The 24,473-nt window shown below is 47.7% G+C and overlaps 1 protein-coding gene across 2 annotated transcripts in view; it reads right to left on the bottom strand.

The window, feature by feature from the left end:
• Positions 1 to 24,473, bottom strand: part of COL5A1 (collagen type V alpha 1 chain) — a 198,733-nt gene that overhangs the window by 36,609 nt on the left and 137,651 nt on the right. For both annotated transcript variants that reach the window (XM_088147231.1, XM_088147230.1), the window contains exons 29-41: positions 23,467 to 23,520; positions 21,440 to 21,547; positions 20,898 to 20,951; positions 16,558 to 16,611; positions 14,010 to 14,054; positions 13,480 to 13,533; positions 11,925 to 11,969; positions 11,677 to 11,730; positions 11,443 to 11,496; positions 6,766 to 6,819; positions 1,811 to 1,918; positions 919 to 1,008; positions 771 to 824 (exon numbers count right to left, since the gene is read on the bottom strand). In XM_088147231.1, the coding sequence (XP_088003357.1) occupies positions 771 to 824; positions 919 to 1,008; positions 1,811 to 1,918; positions 6,766 to 6,819; positions 11,443 to 11,496; positions 11,677 to 11,730; positions 11,925 to 11,969; positions 13,480 to 13,533; positions 14,010 to 14,054; positions 16,558 to 16,611; positions 20,898 to 20,951; positions 21,440 to 21,547; positions 23,467 to 23,520 (828 nt within the window). The remainder of the gene's footprint in view (positions 1 to 770; positions 825 to 918; positions 1,009 to 1,810; positions 1,919 to 6,765; positions 6,820 to 11,442; positions 11,497 to 11,676; positions 11,731 to 11,924; positions 11,970 to 13,479; positions 13,534 to 14,009; positions 14,055 to 16,557; positions 16,612 to 20,897; positions 20,952 to 21,439; positions 21,548 to 23,466; positions 23,521 to 24,473) is intronic.

The following is a 24,473-nucleotide window of genomic DNA, read 5'->3' on the forward strand; positions in this document are numbered from 1 at the left end:
GCCACACCTGCAGGATGCCCTTCCGAGTAATGAATAGAGCAATATCCGGGGTGCGTGTGAGGGGGACGGAAAAAGGCGAGATGGTGGGTGCGGCGTCATGAGGCAAGCCCCTCCCCTTCTATATGTGTGGGAGTGGCTTGCGCCATCTGCCATCTTGTCTTTCTCCATCCCTCCACCCCCTCATGGCTGAATGGATGCGCGACAGCAAAGAAACCATCAAAGAAAGATGAGGAACGGTATCCAGGTCTTCCATATGCCTTAGGTGTGTCTGACCAGGTTAGAGAAATGCTTAACAGAAAAGGAGAGGATGAAGCTTTAAGACAGTGGACAAACCACCAAAGGATAAACTAAGAGCCAAAGAAGTGTATTAAGCACGTTGCCAGATAGGAGTGGAATAAGAGAAATTGACACACCTCTGAATCGTGTCAATAGTGAGGAAAGTGACAGCTGTTCGTGTGGTAGCTGGTGGCTGGGGGGTCTTTCTGCCCCACTGAGCCCAGGCAGTAACCGAGGGCTTGAGACGAGCTCCGGGGCCAGGGCCAGATCTCCTCCGAAGCAGCAGCTGGTGTTGGCAAGCAGGCAGCCCAGCCCTCCTTTGCCCACCTGGCCTTACCAGGGGAGGCCCTCCAGAGGGCCTTGGCACCCTCCTTTTCTCCGGCTGCCCCTCCAGCCACACAGCTTGGGGGCAGCGGTGGCTGAAGCCAAAAGCCACCCAACCAAGCGACCCAACCCTCCTCGCGGAGGCGACCCAGAGAAAGGCTTATACTTACTGCTGGACCAGGAGGTCCCGGGGGTCCTTCGTTGCCCTTCAGCCCCACAGGCCCCTGCAGGGGAGGAAAGAAGGGTCACTCACTTGCCAGGTTGCCCAAAAGATGGTGGTTTGTGCTGGGGAGAGGGGGAGAAGAGCTCCCAACTTACAATTGGGCCGGGGAGTCCTCGGTCACCGGGGAAGCCTCTGAAGCCTGGTGGGCCGTCTTTCCCGGGCAAACCGGCGGGGCCTGGGTCACCCTGCAAGCACAAGATCACAGTTCAGATGGCCAGGAAACCAAACCCTCCCTTGCCCCTCGGCGCCCTCCCAATACGGGGCTGGGTGTTAAGAATTCAGGCTGGCAGTCCCAGACGACATTTTAAAGGTGGGATCCCCTTCCAAGTCTCGCATGATAAAATTTTACAAGTGGATCAGCATTGGTCTTAGAAGACGAAATGCCAGAAGTCTTTTCCTGTTCTGATACTTCTGGTAGTCTTGCCTCTGATGAGAGTAGATCTGAAAACAGATCTAACCCATAAAGGGATGGAAAGGAGATCTGCCTTTGGGCGGAAGGGACTCTGCACTGGCTCAAATGGCCAGCCGAGAATGTGCCCCCAGAGGGGCACAACCTAAGTTAAGGAACTTTTCCACTGCAAACGTAGGCTTGATGCAGGGTAACTAGGACACCATTGACATCATTCCTCCAGATGTTCACATGAACTGAGGACTCTGCTTAGGATCCTGGTGTGGAAGCAACCACTGAGCCACTCAGTCCACTCCCTGCTAGTGCAGGAACTAAACTTGAGCACCAGGGAGAGGGCTCTGCCTGAACACCTCCAGCGATGGACAGCCCGCTGCCTCCCGGGGACATAAAATGTTCTATTAAGAAAAACCAAACTAGCATTCAAGAATACTTGGCATGTTCTACACACATTCCTCCCCAAGAAAGAACCTCTACCACACTTCAGCCTTAAATTCCTCCAGATATTTGCTAAAACTAGGGCCCTCTTCTATCCTGGATGCCCTCTCTGTCCAATGGAGGATACCTCCAAGCAGACATACCTTTGTTCCTTCTTTTCCAGCCAAGCCAGGAAGTCCCTGTTCACCAGGGGGCCCTGGGGGGCCCGGATGGCCACGTTCACCCATCGGACCTGTTTCTCCTGTGGGGCCCTGCAAGAAATGGGGAGGTACCTTCAAGACAGGCATCTGGATATTTAATACCATCAGAAGAGGGAGTTGGGGGGTATTTCAGTGGATGCAAGCTGGTGGCAAGTATGGGGAAAAGCCCAGGATGGAAATACACACCTGTAATTAGATAGAGGCAAGTTCACACCATCCACCTCAGACTGATGTAGAAAATACCCAGTTTGTTCTCCCCCAAACAGAGCATAACTCTATCAGTAGGATATCAGTGTCCATATACACCTTGAAACGTCTTGTTTAAAGGGCCAAATTCACACAACAAACAAAGTGTGTTAATAAATCACAATGGACTGTCTTATGTGAAAACCTGGTTAAATTAGCTTTATGTGAAGCCTGGTTTACACAGCTAAAAACAGCAACTAGGTACCCATTATACATTGAACCACAACCCCATTTGAGCTTGGTCTAGCACAGTGTTGTCCAAACTTGGCCACTTTAAGATGAGTGGACTTCAACTCCCAGTTGGCTGGCTGGGGAATTCTGGGAGTTGAAGTCCACTCATCTTAAAGTGGCCAAGTTTGGACAACACTGGTCTAGCAGGTTGTGTGAACCCAGCAATAGTCTTTCTACACTCTGCCCAGTTGTGAGGCTCTGCAAATTGTGTGGAACTGCCTACATGTTCACACTGGCTGCTGTTGCTCCTTCCTCTTTGGGTTCAAGGCCTAGTTGTAGGCATCGGCCCAGAAGGAGTATTCCCCAGGAGGCCTGGGGCTGGATCAGGCCCTCGGCTCACCTAGTCCGGACTTACTGTCCCATAGTGGCCAACTGGGGGCATCCGGGAAGTTTGCAAGCTGGACTGGACAGCAGGAGACCTCTCCCCGTTGCTTCCCATCTACTCATGCTGTCGCTGGTGCCTAGGACTCGGAAAGCAGTTACGCAGCCCCGGAGAGGCGAATGCTTCTGCAACCTCTCTAGACCCTTCTTAAGACCATCCAAATTGGCTGCCACAGCACAAGCTGCTAATTTGTGTTTAACTGTACCCAGTGTGAAAGCGTACCTCCAGAATCTCCCTGCATTTATTTTGGGTCCCACCCTTCATGCTATTTGGCTCAAAATCCTGCCCAACCAGGATCCAGGGATCCGGACAGCACAGGAGTCCTTCATCTCAGAAGCACAGTGTGTTTGGAAAAGGCCTCGAGGCCTGAAGAGCCTGGCCGGCTTGAGGGCTCCCTTTGGAGCACGAGGCTCTCTCTGAACGAGTGAGAGCTGGTCCCATCCTGCCAGACAAGTCTTAACCACACATTCTGGAATCCTGGGATGATCCAGGATAGTCCTGGGAAAGCTCAGTTTTGAAGAGTGGGCTGCGTTGCCTTGCATCTTCCAAACTGATCCCAAATCATGGAATGTTGGGCAGTAACATAGAGGTCAAGTGTCTAACGCCCTGCCTGGGGTGGAACCCCCTTCTACAGGATCCTAACAGATGACCACTCAGCCACTCTGGAGTCCTTGGTGCTCTCTGAGTTTGGTTGTTTGCTTGCAGGCGTTTCATTACCCAACGATATAACATCATCAGTGTGAGTGAGTGTGGGGTTTGCTCCCTGTTTATATTCAGTGGATTGCCCATTCAGCCACTATATAGACCTTTCCAGTGAAAGAGAGTCTACCATTTCCAGGGCAGTCTGTTCTGTGGTCTACTCAGCTGAGTTCCCATTCAGGCTCCTGTGTGGGCAGAAGAACTTCACATTTCTGGGGGCCTTCCTGGAGCCCCAAAGCATTTTCTTCTTTCCAGTGTGGATGCCTCCCTGCTAGTTTCCCTTAATCCTTTGCTGCTGCTCCTCTGCTCAGCCTCTGCCCCATTTCTATGAAACCACGCTTATCTGCTGCTGCTCATCTCTGCAAGAGAGACCCTCCTCCCCCATATTCTTCCTATTTGTCTGGGGGCTTATTAAAAGAATGAAGCTTGGAGCCTGAGAGATTATGGTCACAGGATGCTGCAATGCCATTTTTGAGCCTCTGCCAATGCTGCCCCCTTGAAGGAGAGCAACATGGAAGGAGTGATCCAAGAGTTCCAGGGCCCCTGTCCCTCTCCAGGACGTCTCCACTGGGCACCTTGGCCTCCCTTCCCACCTGCTCCAGCCCTTTCGTGAGAACCAGGGCCGGACAGTCTTCCACTCTGAGCCCCTTGCCTCCTAGGCCAGGTTGCTCTCTCCTTGGGCAGGGAAGCCCCAAGTGTCAGTGGGGAGCTTCCTAGAGGGCGAACTGCTGCCCCATAAATTGCCCGCTTGCTGTTCCTTAGCTGCCAGAGCACCTGCCTGGGCTGGAGAAGAGGCCAATTCAGAAGAGGCCAAGTTATTCTCAGAGTGACCACAGGAGAACTGAACTTCTCTAAAACTGGGCCTTGAAATAAACCTGCAGTACTGATTAAAGCCTTTCTGCCTGCTATGTCTTAATGGGGGCTGGTGAAGCAAACTCACACTTGCAAAACAACGGGTCAGTGCAAGATCCTATGGCTGCATTCACACGTCATGCAGCATTTGGGCCACAAATTCCCCCTTCTCCTTTGTCAGCTTTTCTTTCTTAGAGGCTGGATGTGCTATGCAATCCCAACCTGTCTGGTTAGTTTATGATTCAGTGTGATCTGCAAACCCAGGAAATGAGCTAATTCAGAAACCTGAATGAAGAAGTGTGATCCAGCCAATGAATGGGTTCCAGATCTTGCCAGGTTGAGAACAGACCTGCCAGCATTACTGAGACAAGTCCCACTGGTTTCAATGGGCCTACTTTACATATGATCAATTCTGGAAGGGGGCTCTTTTGCCCACATAGGAGTCCCTGGTGATGGTGCGAAGGAGCAGCTGGAAGCCCTGGGAGGCTAAGGGAAGGTTTGCCAAACGGGTAGAGGAGCTTGGCCACCAGCTTTCGAGATCCTTCCCACAGCTGCAGGGTAAGGAAGTTACAGCCCCTGATGTGGGGTCCCAGGATGCAGGCCTGTGCAGGGCTCTAGAGGAGGCAAAGTTCCTGCTCTGAAGCAGAAGGAAGGAAAGGGAGGGCTCTCTCATTCCCGCCTCCCTCCACAGTCCCAGCCTGCTGAACCCAAGCTGTCCGGGAGACACGCAACCACAGTTGCACGTGATGCTTCCAGGATTGTTGCTAAGCGGCCCTGTGCTCCTTATGGTGCTTTGTAAACGTCAAGCTTTTATGACTAGGCATCTGGTATTGGCTGGGAAACGCCTTTGTTCCTTTACTGGATATAAAGAGCAGATTAACTTTGCAACTATACATGGCGATTATTGATCTGAACACAGGGAATAATGTCACACGGGGCCATTATCTTATGTCTTGGCTTGAAGCAAAGCCATTATAGCAGGAAAATATTGCTAGACAACCATTACACTGTTGCAAATTCCATTTGATAATGGAGCAGGGCTTGTCCATTCAGAGAGACGTCTCTTATTTATCTCACATCTACGGTCCAAAATAATTTGGACAGATCAGCTGTCCCCACTGAAAATTTCTCATCAGAAGAAAAACGGAAAGAAACTTAGCCAAGGACCTCAGAGGCTCTGCCAGAAGGATGTAAGGAGTGAGAATCTGAGCCTCGAGGATGGCCATGGTCTGTGAGAAAGCTCAGAGGAATGGCTCTGAGAATGAGGAAACGCTAGCACCACTTCTCAGCAAAATCAAGGGGCAGGTGCCACTCGAGTTCCAGAAAAGCACCAGTTACTTCAGATATTTAACCTTCTCCATCAACACACAAGCACTAAACCAGCCAGGAGGCTCTGCAATGCTTCAGATTCCAGGGGAAGCAGGGGTGCGTTGCAAGACCAGATGCCCCAATGCAGCGTCTGTCTGCAACTCAGTCATCAAGCTGTGGCTGTTTTCAGAATCACACGATAGAGGCAAGAGCCTCCTGTGTCGGCCGGCTGATACTGGACAGACCTGTGGCTGCTTCTGAGAGCGGCTTTCCATATTGAGGCCAAAGCTCTGCCAGCCCAATTAACCAGGTCAGCGTTTCATGCTTTGTATATCGTGCTAAGTTTGGATAACACTTTTTAATTACGTTGTTTTTGGTGGCTTGGTGTGTTGTGCAAACCCAGCTAAGGTTTCCAAGCAGACATCTATCTGGGGGAAAGATGGCACTATGTTCTTCCAGGTGCCAACATTCCCACTGGGTACTCTTGGCAGCTGTTTTCCAGATTTGTTTTAGGATGCTTTTGGGTCTGGCCTACCTGTCCAGCATCTTTCCCACCCTTTCATGAAGTACTGTGTCTTGACTAGGTCAACTTTGTCTTGACTTTCCTGCCTGATCTTCCAAATTGGTCCACTCAATGTTGGTTCAAAACCTGCCACACAATATCTATTAGTTGAGCGATGCTCCTTTTTTAATGTTCTTCTTTTTTTAATACAGTGGCTTTTATTTTTTATGGTTTTGTATTGTTTCTCAAACTCCTGTTAGTGTCCTTGCAGCAATACAATATTGGAAATGACAAAGTACATCGACATGTCTCCCATGTTTTTCTCTATAGTTAACCTCAACCCTGGTGTGGCCATCTTAGAAGCATCAGGTCCTGCATGCTGAATTTTAAGCAAGGGCAGAAAACTTCTCACATTAGCTTTGGTAATGTCACTGTTTCTGGAGATTACACTAATTACATTTTAGCATTTCCAAACATAATTAGCAGGCAGTAGACTTTTATACCTCAGAAAGCAGACATAAACATGTTATTTACCCTGTGATACAGAATTTAGCCTGCCATTAATCTGACAGAGTTTCTACTAATTAGGAGGTAATTGGAGAGTCATCAGATCTCCCACAGAGCTGGAAAAAAGGAAATTTGAGCAAAGAATCCGGGAGGTTTCTGAGGGGGGCTCACCTGGGGGCCAACAACACCTGGAGGTCCGGGTGGACCCGTCTTGCCTTGGAAACCCTGGGAAAAGAAGAAAGTGCCAATTAGAGGGCAAAATAGTCACTGTTCATGTATTGGAACAAATAATGGCAGACTGTCTTTTGATAAGCTTGCTTATTGCCTTTGAAAGAGTGAATATCCGATCCAAGGACGATAAATGAAGAAAGGAACCAGGATAGAGAGAGAATCTGGGTGTTCAACAGCCAGCCAACAGCAAAGAGAACACAAAAGGCTTAAAGCTGAAACGCTGAGAAAGAAGGAAGGCAGATGCAGTCATTTTAAGGGGTGAAGGTTCTCTGGTGAGCTTATTTATTTATTAAACAAACTTATGTAGCTGCTCATCTATCAGGATGACTTCTAGGCCACTAATTCTGTCCCGGGGAGCCAGGAGTCCCAGCTGACAACTGAGATGATGGAGACCATTGGTCCCCCAGAAGACAACCAATGGTGCTAGAAGGGTGAATGTTTTCTTCCTTTTTTACTGCCCCAAATATGCTACTCCAATTTTGCTGCCTATACATAGGGAAACATGGGGAAGGGAGCTTTAAGTTAGCCCAAGGCATATTCCTTCAGGGCAAGAAAGAACCCCAACATGCCTGTCCATGAAAAGAGGATGTAGAAACAATTAGGATCTTATGTAAAAAAAGAAAGAAAGAAAGAAAAATGTGGAGCCAAGGGGTTGGCAGAACAATGCATGTGTCCATTATTCACCTAAGCAGCACTGAATTTTGGGTCTTCAAGGAGATCCTAAACCCACCCTCTGGCCTCTGCCACCAGGACCCACCTGCACTGTCAGAGCAGCAGCAGGAAGGAGCAAGAGCCAGAGGAAAGAAGGCTCTAGATGTTGATTGTGGTCCTGCTGGAGAAAGGAACTAATGCCCCTGCTTCATCAAGTATGTGGGAAATTTGAGAGTCCCCTGATTTAGATGAATTAAAAGGTGCCAGAACTTGGAAATTCAACCAGTACTTCCTCTTTCTGTCATCACAGTAGCCTCATTTGAAAATGGTCTCACTAGGCAGATCACCTACAGCTCCATGGAGAAAAGGGCTGACCATCCCTTGGAGGTGCCCCCCTTTCAACAGCCCCCTCATTATGCAGAGATTCAACACATCCAATCTTTGGAAGGAGGTACAATGAGTGAGCAGAACCTCCAGGGGTATAAGGGTCAAATAACCTGAAGTTCAAATGCCTTTCCATTCCTCTACACAAGAGTTGCTGCTCAGAGAACATTTAAACTGGAAACTGGTCTTGCTTCCTGAAGGCTCCTGGATGCCTTGGCTCAGGCAAGCTTCAGTGATGTCCCCTGTGCTGTGGAGCCCAGGAGATTAAGGAAGCTTTCCAACATCCTGGAGGAAAAGGATTATCTGGACCCTTTTCAGTCGGGTTTCAGGCCCGGATACGGGACGGAAATGGCACTGGTCGCACTCATGGACGATCTCTGGCAGTAGCGGGATGGAGGTAATGCATCCATCCTTGCTCTTCTTGACCTCTCAGTGGCTTTTGATACCATCAACCATGGTATCCTTTTGGGTTGACTTGGGGAGTTGGGAGTGGGCGGCACAGTTTTGCACTGGTTCTCTTCCTTCCTCCAAGGTCAATCCCACTTAGTGTTGATTGGGGGCGAGAGGTCTAGCTTGCAGCCCCTCCTTTGTGGGGTGCTGCAGAGTGTGGTACTCTCTCCGCTCCTTTTTAACATCTACATGAAACCATTGGGTGAGCTCATCCGCACCATGGGATGAGGTGTCATCAATACGCAGATGATACCCAATTATACATCTCCATCCCGGGCGAGGTGAGTGATGCTGTGACCACCCTTTTGCAGTGCCTGGAGGCTGTGGGGGTCTGGATGGGGTGCAACAGGCTTCAGCTGAACCCTGGGAAGACCAAGTGGCTGTGGATTGGAGGCCCCTCTGTATCCAAGGATTTACCATCTTTGGTTTCGGACGGGGTTGCACTGCCCCAAACAGACCCAGTGCGTAATCTGGGGGTCCTCCTGGAATCACAACTCCTGCTTGAGAAGCAGGTGGCAGTCATGGTCAGGAGGACCTTTGCCCACCTTCAGGTGGTATGCCAGTTATGACCTTTCCTGGATCAGGAGGCTCTCCAGTCAGTCACTCATGCCCTGGTCATCTCTCGGCTAGACTACTGCAATGCGCTGTACATGGGCTACCTTTGAAGAGTATCTGGAAGCTACAGCTGGTTCCAAATGCAGCTGCACGGACAGTTTTGAGTGTCCGGAGAACTGCATATGTAACACCTTTACTGTGAGAGCTGCATTGGGTCCCAGTCTGCTTCTGGGTCCAATTCAAAGTGTCGGTTATCACCTTTAAAGCCCTACCTGGGTCCAGGCTACCTGAGGGACCGTCTCACCCCCGTCACATCAACCTGTCCCACCTGGTCAGGCAGAGAGGGCATGTTGCGGACCCCATCAGTGAGAGAATGTCAGCTGGTGGGGCCCAGGAGGAGACCCTTCTCTGCCGTTGCTCCTGCCCTTTGGAACATTCTCCCCCCAGAGGTGCGGCAGGCCCCCACCCTCCTGGCCCTCCGGAAAGGATTGAAGACCTGGATCTCCCAGCTTGCATAGGGTGACAACAATCTTACCCAATCCTGGGGGTGGCTGGCGCCTTGATGATGCTCCCTGAGTGACTGCCAATTATTCTTGGATCTATTTATTTTCTATTTATTAATAGTAGATTGTAATTTTGTAATTTTAATTGATTTTAACTGTTTTGTAAGCCACCCAGAGTTGTTTCAATGAGATGGGCAGTGACAAATTTGATAAATAAACAAACAAACAAATAAATAAATAATAATAATAATAAAAAAACATAGAGACCTCCGCTCACAGGCTGAAGTGATGCTCTTTAGTCGGTGAGGTATGTCTGGGTTGGGGGAAGCCCAAGTGATTCAATGGCCCCACTTGTTTAAGAATTTGATAAAGCAGGAGGGATGATGGAGTTCCTAATGAGGGAAGAGGGAAATTCCACTTCCCCCCAAGAGCTCATCCAAGAGGTCTGTCTTGCACAGTGAACAGAATACGTGTGTACAGCATCATGGTTGTTGATCAATACATTGAACAGGATATCAGATGAGAAGTTTCTCTCTCCTTTTCTCTCCTGTTGCTCCCTTTCACAGCAAGAACTGCCAGATCAATCCCACACAAGGCGTTCAGAGAAGAGCTGCCATATTGATTTCAGAAGCAGAACAAGGACAAAGAGAGCGAAGGAAATGTACTTGACACTTTATACACCCTTGTGGCTGGGAAAGGTTCATGTCAGATGCCACGAGATGTCTGAGGGATGGGCAAGGCTTCCCTCACACGTAAATATTTGCCGAATTTGGAGGATGTCATTTGGAGGGACGAGGGACCAACTTTAGTAGTATTTTAATAACTGCTCCCAAGCACTGGTGGAAGCCCTTCCTTCCCCCATACGTCTGCCCCACAAAGCTTTGAATGCAGCCTCCAACAGCTGCTACCAAATTGCCCTATTTAATTACCAGAAGAAAGAAATGATTAATTACCTGGGAGTCAGTTGTAATAGCCATATTTAATTAATTAAATTTAAATTATATTTTAATTGAAAGTTAATCAAATTTAACCTTGCCCTTTCCTGCTCAAAGGAGGACGACCCTCAAAGGTCAGAAGGGCTCCTTGGTTCAAAAGACGGTGGTCCTTTGAACCACAGCCACCAAGAGTTTCCCCAGAAGGCCTCATGCATGAAAGTGAGGATGGAGAGACAGTTTGGGAGGAAAACAGATCATCAAAGTTCTGCTGCTTTGTGCTGATTCAGGGGGTGGTCAGAGACGCACTGAGTACCTTTGGGTTCCTGGAGAGAAATGTGTGAAGCATGCATAGAAAGGAGGCTTAAGCCAGCCCTTAAACCAGCAGAAAAAGTTTGGAACTTCTTGTATTGAGTGGGCTGGACTTTTCTGTCCTGACAGCTTCATCCAAGACCCTGGAAAAGTTGAATTAGATGCTTGGAGAAGAGCGTCTAGATGTTTTGGGATGCGAAGGATCCATTATCCAGCAGCAGTTCCTGACCTGGTTCCCAAGCTCTAATGATTTCTGCAAACTTCTAAGGAAATGACTTGGTTGGGGGAGGGATGAGAGAGAAAAAAGAGGTGTGCATGGCTTTTTCCTTTCAGCAGCTCTTCCTTCCCTAGAGGTGAGTCCCTTGGAGTCATCTGGCCAAGGACTAGGGACCATTTGGTTTGCATTTCAGTATGAATTTAGCACTTCCTGAATCAATGCACAATTTGAAGCACAGCTATCCCCTGAAACCTACACCTTTCTGAATGTTTCCAGTGCAATTCCGGGGACAAAGAGTACATTAAATGAATACAGAATTAGATATTGCTTGAGGAGAAATGTCTACATCTATCACTTTTTCTATTTCTCTGTATGTGGGACCCCTGCAGCTTGGGGGAGTCCTCTGGAGGCAGAGGGTCATTTGTCCAGATTGCCCTCCTTGCCTGGCCCTGCCTGAGAGGGGGGGAAGGGTGCAGGGAGACAGATGCAAGGAGGGGAAGAGAAAAAGGCTTGCTTAGCCAGGTCCAGAGACCTAAGTAGGACCCTCTTAGGTGAAAAAGAGAAAATGCAACTCCTGGATCAATCAAAATGATGAGAACATTAAGGTACTTACCGTTTCACCTCTCTGTCCAGGATGGCCTGGCAATCCATCTTTTCCTGGAGGACCCTAGAGAAGAAAACAGGATCTTCAGCAAAACTGGAATGACTCAACATAGTAATGTCCTCGCATGCAGGAGACCAAATTCCACACTGAGCTTCCCTGCAGTCATTTTTAGGCTGGAGAGACTTGGGTGAGCAGAGGCAAATTCATCTCACGGGGCCTTCTCCTGCTCCGTGCTGAACTTACCGGAGGGCCTTTTGGTCCCGGAAATCCCGTTGGTCCTTGAGGCCCCGGAGGCCCCTTAGAAGCAAAGAAAGACATGGATTAGTGTTGCTGCCATGCAATGAGGGAGCAATTCTCCTCCCTGAGGGTCTGACCAGATTAAGTCTTCTGTCTCGGCAGCTTTGATGCCAGCCAAGAAGTTCAGCCCCATCTTTTTATCTTAAGGCATAAATTGTGGCACGTCTGTCCAGCCATGGCTTGCTTGATCTTACCCTTTCCCCTGGAGGTCCTGGAGGTCCATCTCCACCAGAATTGCCCTTGGAAGGCAAAAAAGAGCATTAAAACCATACATTATCAGCATCAATAAACCCTGACCCTCAGGTCATCCATCTACAAAACTTAGACTGGAGGCTGGCAGATGCATAGGACCTTATTTTGGGCTCAAAATTTTACCAGGTGGAGAGGTTGACTGCAATGTCTGTGGAGGTCCAACTTTTCTAATACTCATCCTGACCCCCACCTAACAGAAGCCTGGGGCTGAAGCATCACTTGGCAGATAAACATTCACACAGGAACAGGTGAAGGGAAAAGCTACCTGCAACCCCCTGCAGCAAAACACTGGAGCAACCATAATTATACCCAAAATCTCATGCATCTGATGATAATGACTTTAGCTCTTCATCTGGCTTATGCTGCTCCATAGCTGTCCATCCTGGGGCTCCTGACGAAGCTGTGGCCTTGCACTGAGCTCCTATGCTGCATTAGATCACAGGTTTTCACACTTTTTAGGCCACAGAACTAGTCAGTTAAAAAAAAAGGTCCCAGGCCCCTGCTGCCTGCCTCTCAGACCCCGACAGGATGAGGCGTTGCCATCAGCACAAACAGGTGACAAGCCCTGTCCTGGCTGCTGCACCTCAGCCCCGGCTGCGTTGGCATGAACACTTCCCCCCTTAGTTGATCCTCTCTCGGGGATTCCATGCAATTCTCATGGGACCCTCGGGTTCTGCAGAACACAGTTTGAGAAGCCCTGAATAAGAAGAAGGTCAATTTTAGCAGTTTCTGGAAGCAACCCGGGGGGGGGCCCAACAGTAATAGGTCCACATAGAAGGCAAGCTGGAAGCTATAATCAGGAAAAGGAATCTGACGTTTCCAGGAAATTTGTGTTACAAATTCCATAATCCCCAGCCTCTAGCTGTGTTGTCTAGGATCTGAGAGTTGCCATTTGAAAGTTCTCTAGGGTACCATGCTACTTACCTAGAGGACTTCCAAGTGTAACTGTATTAAAATGCTCCACGTAATTTTTTTCACAGCCCTCCCAGGAAGATGCATGCGTGACTCATAGCCAAGAGTGAAGATTTCTTAAACTCTGCAGGACTGGTTCATTCCCTCAATCCGCCCTCCACGTACACAGACGATGCCAACAGTTCAATATGGCGTGAGAAAGAATGTGACTTTTTCTATCCCTACTCTTCCCTTCATTTAACAAACAGAGGAAGAAATGGGGTGTTTTTGTTGATTAGGGAAGAAAAATATTGGGAACTGATAAAGGTTTTTTTCTGGAGAGATTTCATTTTTGCCAAGAAGTGGCAATTACATAAACATGACGCACTGAAGGGCATGGGAGTCGGGCAACATATAAATTTAATAAATTATTAAAATCCAAGCTAAAGTGACCAGCCACGCTGGACCACATCCTCTAAGCTGAGTGATGCTGCCTCAGTTTCCCCTGAGAGCAAGGGGGTGGGCAAAGGGAAGCCATTGGGCCCAGGACTGGCCCCAGCATTGAACTGGAACAGGGAACAGAGTTTTAGGAATGTTTTTCAGTACCTTTGGACCAGGTTTCCCTGTGATGCCTCGCTGGCCGCGTTCTCCTCGGGGACCCTTGAGAAGACACATGGAGAAGATGTCAGTGTGAAGGGATCAGGAATTTGGACACGTCCAAGAGCTCTTTCCTTCCTAACCTTAAATTCTTTTTGCCTCCTCTGTCTCAGGAGGCATTCTTTAAAAGTTCACATGAAAAGCTGCACCTAAGTTTGAAAATCTGCACATATTTTTAGGCACATTTTTGTAGGCAATATTCTCTCATACAATTTCTGGGTTTTTCACTTTTCCCCAACTTATGCATATTTTATCCTAATATGCCCCCTGGTTGTTACTTGAGTTGTGAATTGCCAAATTTGGAAAGGCATTGAATTCACCTTACTGCTGTCTTGTCTAGATTCTGCAAAGAGTCAGGAATTGTGAACCGGGCAGTTTCTCTTTTTAAACTATGGCTAGATGGCCCCACCCCAAGCCATTGGCATGATTCAGACTGCCTGAGGATTCATGCAGCAGTTCTGGAGCAAAATGCTTCTTACCGTGGGACCTCGTTGTCCTCTCGGCCCAGGTTTGCCAGGAGTGCCCTGCGAACCAAGAGAAAAGGGAGCTGAGTATCCATCAAGTTGGGCAGTTCTTTGGACTAATATACTTTTAGGTTGGATAACAACATATTAAATGTATGGCATAATATCAATGGAAACCATAAACAGTGCGGCCTCACCATAGGTTGTGATCGATTATGTGTTTCCCTGCTTCACGTGCTTACAAACGTACCTCATTCAGGAGTTTAGGGTTGATCTCAACATGACAAGGGAGAAGATGAGCAGAAGGCAGCTCATCTATTTTCTGGAAGGGTGGAGATGTGCCTACCTGGCTGTACAACTCCACAGGACAAGCAGAGGGCATCAAACAGCAGAATGTGAGGACAAACAGTGCTCAGTGTTTTGTACACTAGTGGGAGTGGATGAGCAGGTAGCAGCCATGGCCAGGAGGTCCTTCGCACAACTCTGTCTAGTGCACCAATTGCACCTATTTGTGGACCGGGAGGCCCTGCTCAGTCATTCATGCTATAGTCACTTCCTGGTTGGAGTATTGCAATGCGTTCTACAGGAGGTCGCTCTTCAAGGCCACCTGGAAACTGCAACTGGTCCAGAATGCAGCTGCGCAGCTAGTTACAGGCGCACCTTAGTATGCCCATGAACAACTCTACTCCATGAGCTGCTCTTGCTTCCGGGTTCAATTCGAGGTGCTGGTTATCACCTATAAAGCCCTTCATGGCACGGACCAGGTTATATGCGGGATCTCCTGTCTCTGGCTACTTCTGCCCATCCCGGATGTTCCAACAGAGTTGGCACGCTCCAGGTTCCTTCCCTGAAGCAATGCCACCGGCCAGTTGTGATGCCTGTGAAAGGATCTCTCCCTGCATGCCAAGACTGGCCTTTTCAAGAAGGCTCTGAAGTCCTGGATGTTCCCTCAGGCATTGGGGCCAGGATGTTAGGTGAGGTTAAGTATAGTGGGATCCTTAATTAATTAATTAATCGGCCCTTAATTTATTAATTAATCCTTAATCTTGGGAGGTTAAGTATAGTGGGTCTGCTCCAATTGTGTGATTTTTGTTCCTGGGGTTTTAGCTTTGTTGGGAACTGGCCCAAAGCTACTCAGCTGGCTTCTGTGCCTAAGACAGGACTCAAGTTTCCTGTTTCTAATCCAGTGCCTTAACCACTAGACCAAGCTGGCCCTCCTTCTTAATCCCACACTTTCAGCATTTTATCCCGTAATTCCATAACACTGAGTTTCCTGCCTCTTGGGACCATGACCTTATCTTCAGCCTATCCCGCAGCCAGGATCCTAACCTTACATTAGATTGACCGCTTCGTGTTGGCTTGGTGGCAACCAACTTCCAAATGCACCCCCATGACCAATGGGAGAGGCAATGTCTGGTTCATGTTCGAGAAGTAAAAACTGCAGCAGGAAGAAACATGGGAAATGAAAGAAAGAAAACACAGCCTTGCTCTTTCTGTTCTCAAGCATGTAAATGAAATTTAGACAGCCAAATATTAACATGCTGAAAAACTATTTTATATCTCCAGCATTCCTACCAAGCATGCCTGTTAGAAGTAATCTGTATTTAAATGAGATGAAAAAAAGGAACTTGGATGACACCCCGTTCTCTCCCGGTAACAGCGCTGCTTCTGAAGATGGGGCTGGGTGGCTGCGGCTGCCGCTGAATGCTCGCTTTCAGAAGAGAGCAGCCTGGATTTGCTTTGCAGCCGATAGCCTCTGATGGCCAGGGAGACCGGGGTCTTGCTTAACTGGACCGGGAACACCACCCGTACTGACTTCACAAAGCCACCAGAAGTGACCAGCTGGGGCAGAACCCTCCGTCTTGTTCTTTATACTCATACGCCCCCCACTCGGCCAGCCCCACTCCACTGCACCCCTGATGTTCTTATTCTGGATAAGTTCTTATTTTCTTACTAGGTTTTTTTTTTTTTTTTTTTTTGCCATTCAAAGTTGTTAATATTCTGGAGCAAGCACTTCAGTATTGCAAATTTGGCCAGAAATCCCTCTCTTCTATGCCCCTTTGCCAGATTCTGACATCCATTCAAGCCCACGCTTGAAGACAAGTTATGACAGGACTATTTATTGTGTGAGTTAAAGAGAAAGAAGAAGAGGGAAGGAGGGAGTACTCAGCTTCTGGGGTGGAATCAGGGGTCTACTTTACGGGGGGGGGCTGGAATTCCAGAGGGGACGGCCTCTGTCATAAAGCTTGGGAGACCCTCTGCGGACCCTGCACATCCTGCCTGCGCTCTCTGAAGCCCTGCTGACTTTTGCACTCAGTGGCTGTGGCTGAGTTATCTTTCTTCCATGCTTTGGAGCATTAACCAGAACAAAAAGGTGTTTTGAGTTAAATGAATTTTTTGTTGCTTGGTGTTTTTTTGTGGAGGCAAATTTATGCCACATCCAAACTTCCTCGCATCCTGTCTTCAGTGGCAGAAATAGTTGTTGGAGAAAATGTAGAAACTGAAGAGCACCAGCCAGTGGAAAAGAGCGCCTGGAAGCATCCACAAAGCCGCACTCTCTTACCCGTCCTCCTTTCTCTCCGTTGGCTCCTGCGAACCCCGGGAATCCGATGGAACCCTAGAGAAAGGGAAGCAGAGAAGGAAGCAGATGGCACCGGCAACATGATGGTCGAAGAACCCCGTTTCCCTGAACCCACTACCCGGCCCCTAATGAAGGTGGACGGAGTCTAAATGCAAAATACCAAAATTCAACCGCAATCGTTCTTGGCTCGTGAACTTCATGGCTGTAGGAAAGAAAAACCTAACCACCTTCCACCCACGGGGGTCTGCACTCACCCCAGGCCAGGTGGTAACTAGCTTGGGATGTGGCTTCCTACCGCACTGATCCATTCACAACTTTTCTCTCTTCCAGCACTTTGGTTCCATCCACAGAGGATGAAGCAATTTATGCATCCATAAATAAAATAATAAAATAAGACTTGGCCAGCTTGAAATAAGGCTTTTGCTCCTGAGAATTCAAATCCATGAGGGAAGGAGGCCCATCCTGTGAAGGGGCTCGGTTTTTTGAGCATTGCGGCTGAGTCTTTCCAAACCAAAAGTCTCCAAAGCTCCTGGGGGAGGGGAGGGGAGGGGAGGGAGGGAGTCAGCAACTGCTGGACGAGAGATGCAGTTTGTTTCCTGGACCCCCCAGCCAGCTGCAGTGAGGGGCTATTTCTTGATACCTTTCTGTGTTTTTAAGGGTGGAAAGGGAGCCGTTGGGTGCAGGAAATCTGCGCTCCTTTCCAACTTAAATCAATGTTCTCCCAAATTGCACCACCAGAATTCAGCAACAGAATGGTCAAATTACAGCAGTGTAATTTTGTACTGCTTGGAGGGGTTGGGGTTGGGAAGATATTGAGAGTTGGGATAGAAGAGTTTTGCCTCCCAGGAGTCTCCTGCTTCTTATTCCTACCTTTATTTAGGGGAGCCCACAATTGTGCTGCCCCAAATCAGCCATTTTTGCTTCCCAGTTTTGGTCATGGGATTTTTGGGTGCTGGGGAATACTGCAAGGGGAGGATAGGCATGTTCTGTGACCCATGGGCTCCCCCCCCCCCCAATTTACTGGAGGCAAAGAAATAAGTCTTGGATCCTTCCAGTTCTCATGACAGCTTTATTGGAAAAAGGAGGCTGGTCTGCATTTCTGCAAGAACGTTCTCTTGCTGAGAACGCGTAGCCATCGTCTAGTTCCAAGGAGCAAAAGGCTGCTAGAAAATGGCCCCTCGCCTGCTTTTGCCCGCCCCTGATTCCATTTCTGGACTTTGGTGGGGCAGGATAAGATGAAAGCAGGTCATCAACTGGGCCATCTTCACAGAGTTTCTTCTTGCAAGCATCTGGTCAGGGATGCTGAAATTTGAGGGCTGCCTGATCAAACGCTCTCAACGCTTCTACCAAGATCCAGTTAGGGGGACCAGATGCCTGGCTCCCCGCAGGGACTTTGAGTCCCCATCAAATCTTAGCATTTCCTGAGTGGGAAGCGCATCTAAATCAAAGAGTAGGAACGTCGGCTGAGATCCCAAATAAATGGACAAAAACACTGAACTGGCAGAGCAGCTGCTGCGAAGAGCCACAAGCCAGAAGTATTAAACATATGCAACTACAGAGCCATTGCAAAAGAAATGAAACAAATGTAGTCGCAGGAAACAGGTTCCTGGGGTTAATTATGTCTCCAGTATCAAACAGACCTCTTTTTCCAAGCAGTAGGCATGAATAATAAAATAGAATTCTGTAACAAAAAAGTATGATGGACAAGAAAAATAACATATTAAGAAAACCCACATTTCTTGGTACTTCCTGGTTAGCTACAATCCCAAAGCCCATTCCTTTACAAATGACAAAATGTTCATAGTGATGTTGTGATACAAATTACGTGACTCACACACTTGTGTCCAGTGTTGGGATACAAGCAGGAAAGGTAGGGTGTTGCACTGTGACATCACCCGGCACCTGGTGTCATTTTCACATAATTGTGCGTTGCACCAGACAACATTGCAAGCCGGGTTTTCCAGCACCCTTCCTCCAGTCTTTGAGTCAGTAGAAAAGTGTGTCTACATAAATTGTGCGACCCTGCCAGTGCAGCCAAACTTTTTTCCCTTTGGGTTAGGGCAAACTGAACGCGTATGTATGTATGTGTGACTAACCCACAGGACAATTGTTCTCCTGGGAGATCAATATTCCTGTGGTTAAATAACAACAACAGCAGCAATAGACTGGCAAGTCCACTCTGCACATGCTAGATGTCCAGTTTCTCTTGCAGCCTAAATCAAAAAGGCTCAGAGAGCAGTACTCTCTGAGAAGGTAGGAGATCAATATTCCCATGTTTTGAAAAAACAGTTCAATATCAGTCTTCCAGAGGGTGGATATTCCTGGTTCAGAAAAACAAGCCAAAGGCCACTGAAGCCAGGTGTCCAGTCTCTCTCCCAGCCAAGCCAAATGGCAGCAGAGGACGGTGGGGGTGGGGTGGGGGGCAAGCCTGCAGCAGGCTGAAGTGGCCCGCTGGAGCTGGGCAGACCCCTTGGCCTGACCCCACCATTCAGCCCTTGCAGACTGTTTATATGACAAGAGTTGGGCCGGAGAAGAGGAAAGATGACACCAAGGTCCCTCTGTAGCAGGTTGGGGATGAGATGGAATCAAAGCCATGAGTCAACTCCATCAGTGGCTTTGTGCTGCGGTTGGAGGGACCCTGAGATGAGCCTTAGTCAACGGAGAGGGAGTTCTCCCTCTTTCTCTCCCTCTCTTCTATTTAAGAAGAGAAAATACAGGACACCTGTTCAAATGAAATGGTTCATCGTGCAAACTGGCCCATTACTTTATAGAACTGTCTTGTTAGCAATTATCCACAATTAATTACCTAACAGCTTGCATGGAGAATCACATAGGCAGACAGTAATGCAACTGTCCTCATTACTATTACTTTGGCACAAGGATGGTTGGAGGACTAGATGGTCTCTCAAGGGGGGAATCGGTAGAAGTCTAGGGCATGAAGGGCGAAGCTGGCAGCAAAGGCCTGGTCCTGAGAGGGCCAGCACTGCCCACGGTGGGTTGCTTTGCTCTTTCATCCCCCAGAGTTTCAACAATGCACCACGTGCTTAAGGCAACAGCTCCACTTAATAGTCTATGGTTGATGAAACTGCTTCACACCAGCACTTCTTGTCTTAGATGAGGCTTTTATTACGCTTACACCAATTTTCCCAGATGAGTGAACTCAGAAATTCTGGTTTGGGTGAGACATCTTCAAAGGAAAATTTAAAAATGGGTACGTTTAGCCAGATTTCTAAGAAAGGTTGCATCATGCTCCATAATTCACCTCAGTCAAATGTCAGGAATTGGAGGAATCTCTGCAGGCAAAAATTCACAAAAAACTTCTGGCTAAAATAAGATATGCCAACTCCTCGTGGTGGAGAAGATCACACCTCTTGCTCATTTATACCATGTGTTTTGGGAAACTTTTCTCTCCTTCATTAAAAACAGCAGAGAAGTGCAACACCTCCAAGCCCTCAGAGCCTGGCCAAGAGTTGGAGGGGCTCTGGGTAAGATGCCCGCCCTGCCTCGCTTACTCAGCTGTCAGCCGGGGACGCCGACAAGGGCACAGCCCACCTGGCTGGACCCCTCATGCCCAACTTTGGCTCTTTTGCACCGATAGTAGTAGGCAGGACTATCTTGTGGGGGAATTAGTGGGGCGTGGGTGGGTGGGAAATTATTGGCTCTCAGTTTCTGGGCTGCTCCATTTTGCTGGGCAATTCCAGGGGAATTGCAAGAGCAGCAGACAAGCCAGCAAAGGAGAATGGTGCCCATGTGTCTAACCTTGCAGGAACCACACGATGCCCATGCTGCTGAGCAAAAGGCTGGGGGCTGGGGTTGCATGTTCAGTAGTTGGGAGGATGACGATGATGATAAACCCCATTGGTGGGGTTTAAGGGATCCACAAACTGGTGTCTAGTCTAGACTGTTTTCAAAGCAAAACCTCTTTTCTGCACAGCAAAGAAGAAAAAAATTATTTCAAATTACTAACAGCAACCTGCGGTACTATTTTCCCCAGCAAACTGCAGAACAGAAGAAGCTGCTTGTAAGAAACTACAACAGCTTTCCTTCTCCGAGCTGCAGGGGAGCCGCGCTGAGAGATCTGCTGAGCCTCCCAGAATAAAGATGGACGTGGAGCCAGCCTCTTCAGGAACATCTGCTGTACGTGTCTTCTTCTCCCCCCAACCCCATCTCCCTGACCTACTTTGCACTGCAGAAACACGTAACATCCTCCCATTCCACCTCACTGGTTGCACAAGATCTCAGTAAACTCCACTAGTGCCTCATGTGGTTCTAACCTGGGCATTTGAAATGGAAGTCTATTTGCAAAAGAAGGCAAAAATTACCTTGGGGCCAAGTCTTCCAGGGTATCCTGGCAGGCCAGGAACACCAAGCTTTCCCTGTAAAAACAAATAGAAGAAGAAGAAGAAGAAGATGATGATGATGATGATGATGATGGAGGAGGCGGAGAAGAAGGATGGGGAGAACACAGCTATTTGTTTCTGAAGATACATAGCTAAACTAATCCCATGATTTATATTTTTTAATGAGGAAAATAGCAAACATTGGAGCTTAAAGGACAGATAAAATCATCCCTAGACTGAGGAATCCTCCAGATCTGGGATTAAGTTTGGCTTGGTGGATCCCTCACCAGTTCTCAATCTATTGGGAGAAGATGATGTGAAGATGATTCCAGAGCAACAAGGAACAGTGTCATCAGAATGAACTTTCATTTGCACCGTTCCTTTACTCGAGCAAGTCTGCAGATATATCAAGAGTCATTAACCAAAACTCAGAAATCTGAGCAAGATTCCTCTAGAAGGCTATTGCATTCTGCAGCTAATGGAAACCTGGGTGAGGTATAGTGGTTGAGAAGGGATTTTCATACCTTTTCTCCAGCAGGACCTAGTGGACCAGGTTCTCCATTGGGACCACCGCGACCTTTCGGGCCTTCTGGCCCATCCTCACCACGAGGACCAGGAGGGCCAATTTCACCCTACCATGAATTGAAAATGAGATTACTATTTCTGCCCTTTTTAAAAACCTTTCTGTATCAGTGTTGGAAGATACCAATAGCAAACCATTAGAATCAGTTGAGAAGATGGCTTCTAAGCATAACACCCAAAGAATTTTGAAGGATGAAAAAGGAATCACAAATGAAAAGGCTGGTTCAACTTAGCTTGGCTACTAGATTCTCTGAGTTTGCACTGTTCTGTGAGCCATACATTCACCAAACAGGCTGGGTTTGCACAACAGGCTCAGCCAAAAAAACCCTGATCAAGTTAACATTAATCTGTGTGCTGTGCAAATGTAGCCACTAGGTCTTTGTTGACCGTAGTAAGTATGTAGTGTGAACACAGCCTCAGAGTAGCTAAATTTTCCAGACAGCAGCCCACATTTTGCTATCTGGAACTGACAGAAAAGATTCATGCTGAGTTTCAGACAAGATGAATGATGACCACATCATCTGTCCTTTTCCACTAGCGATTCCTCTTCTGGAAGAGTGGAAGACATCCTCAAGGCTCCTGCTGCATTTCAAAGCAAGCCACTTCAAGGCAAACTCATTATACCAAAGGATATACATATAAGTGAAACAGCAGGCCGTGCTCAGCTGGAGGAAACACACCTCTTTGCTTTATGCCTGGAGATTTGGGCTGTCTCTTCTCCCCTAATCTTCCTGCCCAATAATCCTTTTTCTAATTACCTGGTTTCTAATCTTCTGAGTAACGGAAGATCCCTGAAGCCTAGAATTAATCCCAGGCATTTTACTCACCCCTAAGGGAATGCTTAGTTGCTCTCAGGAGATATTCAGAGTTAAGGGTAGTTTGGGGGCAGAGGTAAATTTCATTTGGCCACGGGTGGGGGGAGAATCAGGTTGAATGGGATGATTTTCAATCAATGGTGACCCAAAGGTTCATGGCATGTTTTCCTGTGCTTGGCAGCATTTCTCCAGTTTCCATCAGTGACCTTTTCCACAGCAGCTTCTGCCCTTTGACACAGGCCACACTGCTGCAGAAGACCCCCTCAAGTCTTCTCAAGGCACAAGGTGCCATTCCACATCTTCAGGCCCAATTCCCAGCTAAAGCATCACCTCTGTGTTGCACAGAGAGGCAGAGACGGAGAGAGAGAAGGGAGTTACGGACGATGCAGGGTTCCTATTAGTTTCCTCAACAGCCCAAAAGACGTACCATTGGGTTTTGTTTAGAAGACACTTGAATAATTTATGTGCTGGTGGTGTTTTGCATGGCACATGCATGTTTTCCAGAAAAGCCGTACAACCTCATTCTCCCTGAAATGCAAATTTGGTATTTTCTGCTGTGGCTGTGCTCTTTTCATTGCAGAAAGGAACTATTCTGGTGTGAGCAAACAAGCAGCCACTTTGTGGGATCCACCAATAATTAAGTTTCCGTTTTTAAAAAGGTGCTTGCTAAGTTGCCCTCTTCCCAGTCCCAGGCCAAGAACAGACCACTTTTGTAAAAAGAGAGCATGCTGCAATATCAGGAGTGGTTGGCCAAGATTGAACAGGGAAGTGATCCTTTTATTAGAAATTAGTACTTACAAAGCCCCCAAATAATAGATAAATACTAAGCCCCACAGTTAATGAGTGGAAGTTAAGGCAGCTGAAAGAACACTTCTAGGTTGGCTGCTTGCATTTCCTACTCTCCCATTTTCAAGTCTTGTCCTAAGAGATATGCATTTGGCCACTACACAGAGAAGACACCCCCGGAAGAATATGGCTCCTCTGCCTTTGAAAAAGTTCCAGGACCATGGGAAAGAGGTAGCTCAATTCTTTATAAACTCAAAAGCCCGGTGGAATCCCTTGTGCATGAGAACCATCATAGCTTTGGGGTCAAATAATACTTGGCAACAGTTTTCATTTCTGGCCATGGAGAGGATCAACTTCCAAGAACTCACCCTGTCGCCTTTAATGCCCATGTCGCCTTTGAATCCTGGGAAGCCATCTTCACCCTGTATGAAGACCAGGGATACTATGTATTAGGAATTGTCTTGCTGCACATGTAAGGGGAACAGAGGGGATCAGAATGCCTGTCAGCCCACATTCCTACCAACCCTTCAACAACTCTTCCCTCCTTCACAGGGCATAGTACTGCCAGCCCTTGCTGGGTGCTATAGGACTATCCGTGCTTTTGCCATCCAACAAAAAAGTTTCCAGCCACGCATTTCAACATTTAGAGCAAGGGTTAGCAATCTTTTTTCAATCTTCTCCATGCAATCTTGCAAATTCTGGCTTTTGCGATTTCAGTAAAATCTTGGGAAATAACTCTTAAGAGTACCAAAATCCCATGAGCTCTCATGCAAAAATTCCAAATTTTGCCTACTTTTGGTGAGGTCTTGCAACATTTTAGTACAAGGTCTTATCCCCTTGTGATTCAATTAGTAATTCAATAATTACTAATATCACTTTAATTGAATAATAGCTGGCCTCTGATTTAGGGAACCCTATCCAGATGGAATTGCAAACAGAGGGCCTTTTGTGATTGCCGGGAAATTCAAGCAGTTTCATGGGCCAGGTTCTCTGGACTCAGAGAACACCTAGTGTGGATGGTTCCCAATCCCTATAATCACCAGCCAGAATAGCTAACGGGAAAGAAGGAACTGTAGTTACAGGAAACACCATGCAAGATATACACTGTGTAAAAATAGAGAAACTCCCCCAGGAAGGGGGGTGGAGGTCATGTACAATTAGGTACATGGGGGCATGACATAATGTAATGTCTGTATCTCTCTGCTTTGAGAGCTTGAGGGAAGGTGGACTATATATGTACTAGTCTGATAGCTTCCTTCATTCCTAAAACACTATGGTTTAGAGGGCAAACCAATTTTCTGGGATATCGGACTCATAATTCTACTTTTCTTCACTGAGGACACCCTATTTTCTTAAAAAGTTTCTGGAAAGCTCA

The sequence above is a fragment of the Python bivittatus genome, unplaced genomic scaffold, assembly GCF_059951505.1.
Source record: "Python bivittatus isolate LINGU-HERP-01145 unplaced genomic scaffold, Pbiv_v1 ctg000160_np1212, whole genome shotgun sequence".
Lineage (NCBI taxonomy): Eukaryota > Metazoa > Chordata > Lepidosauria > Squamata > Pythonidae > Python > Python bivittatus.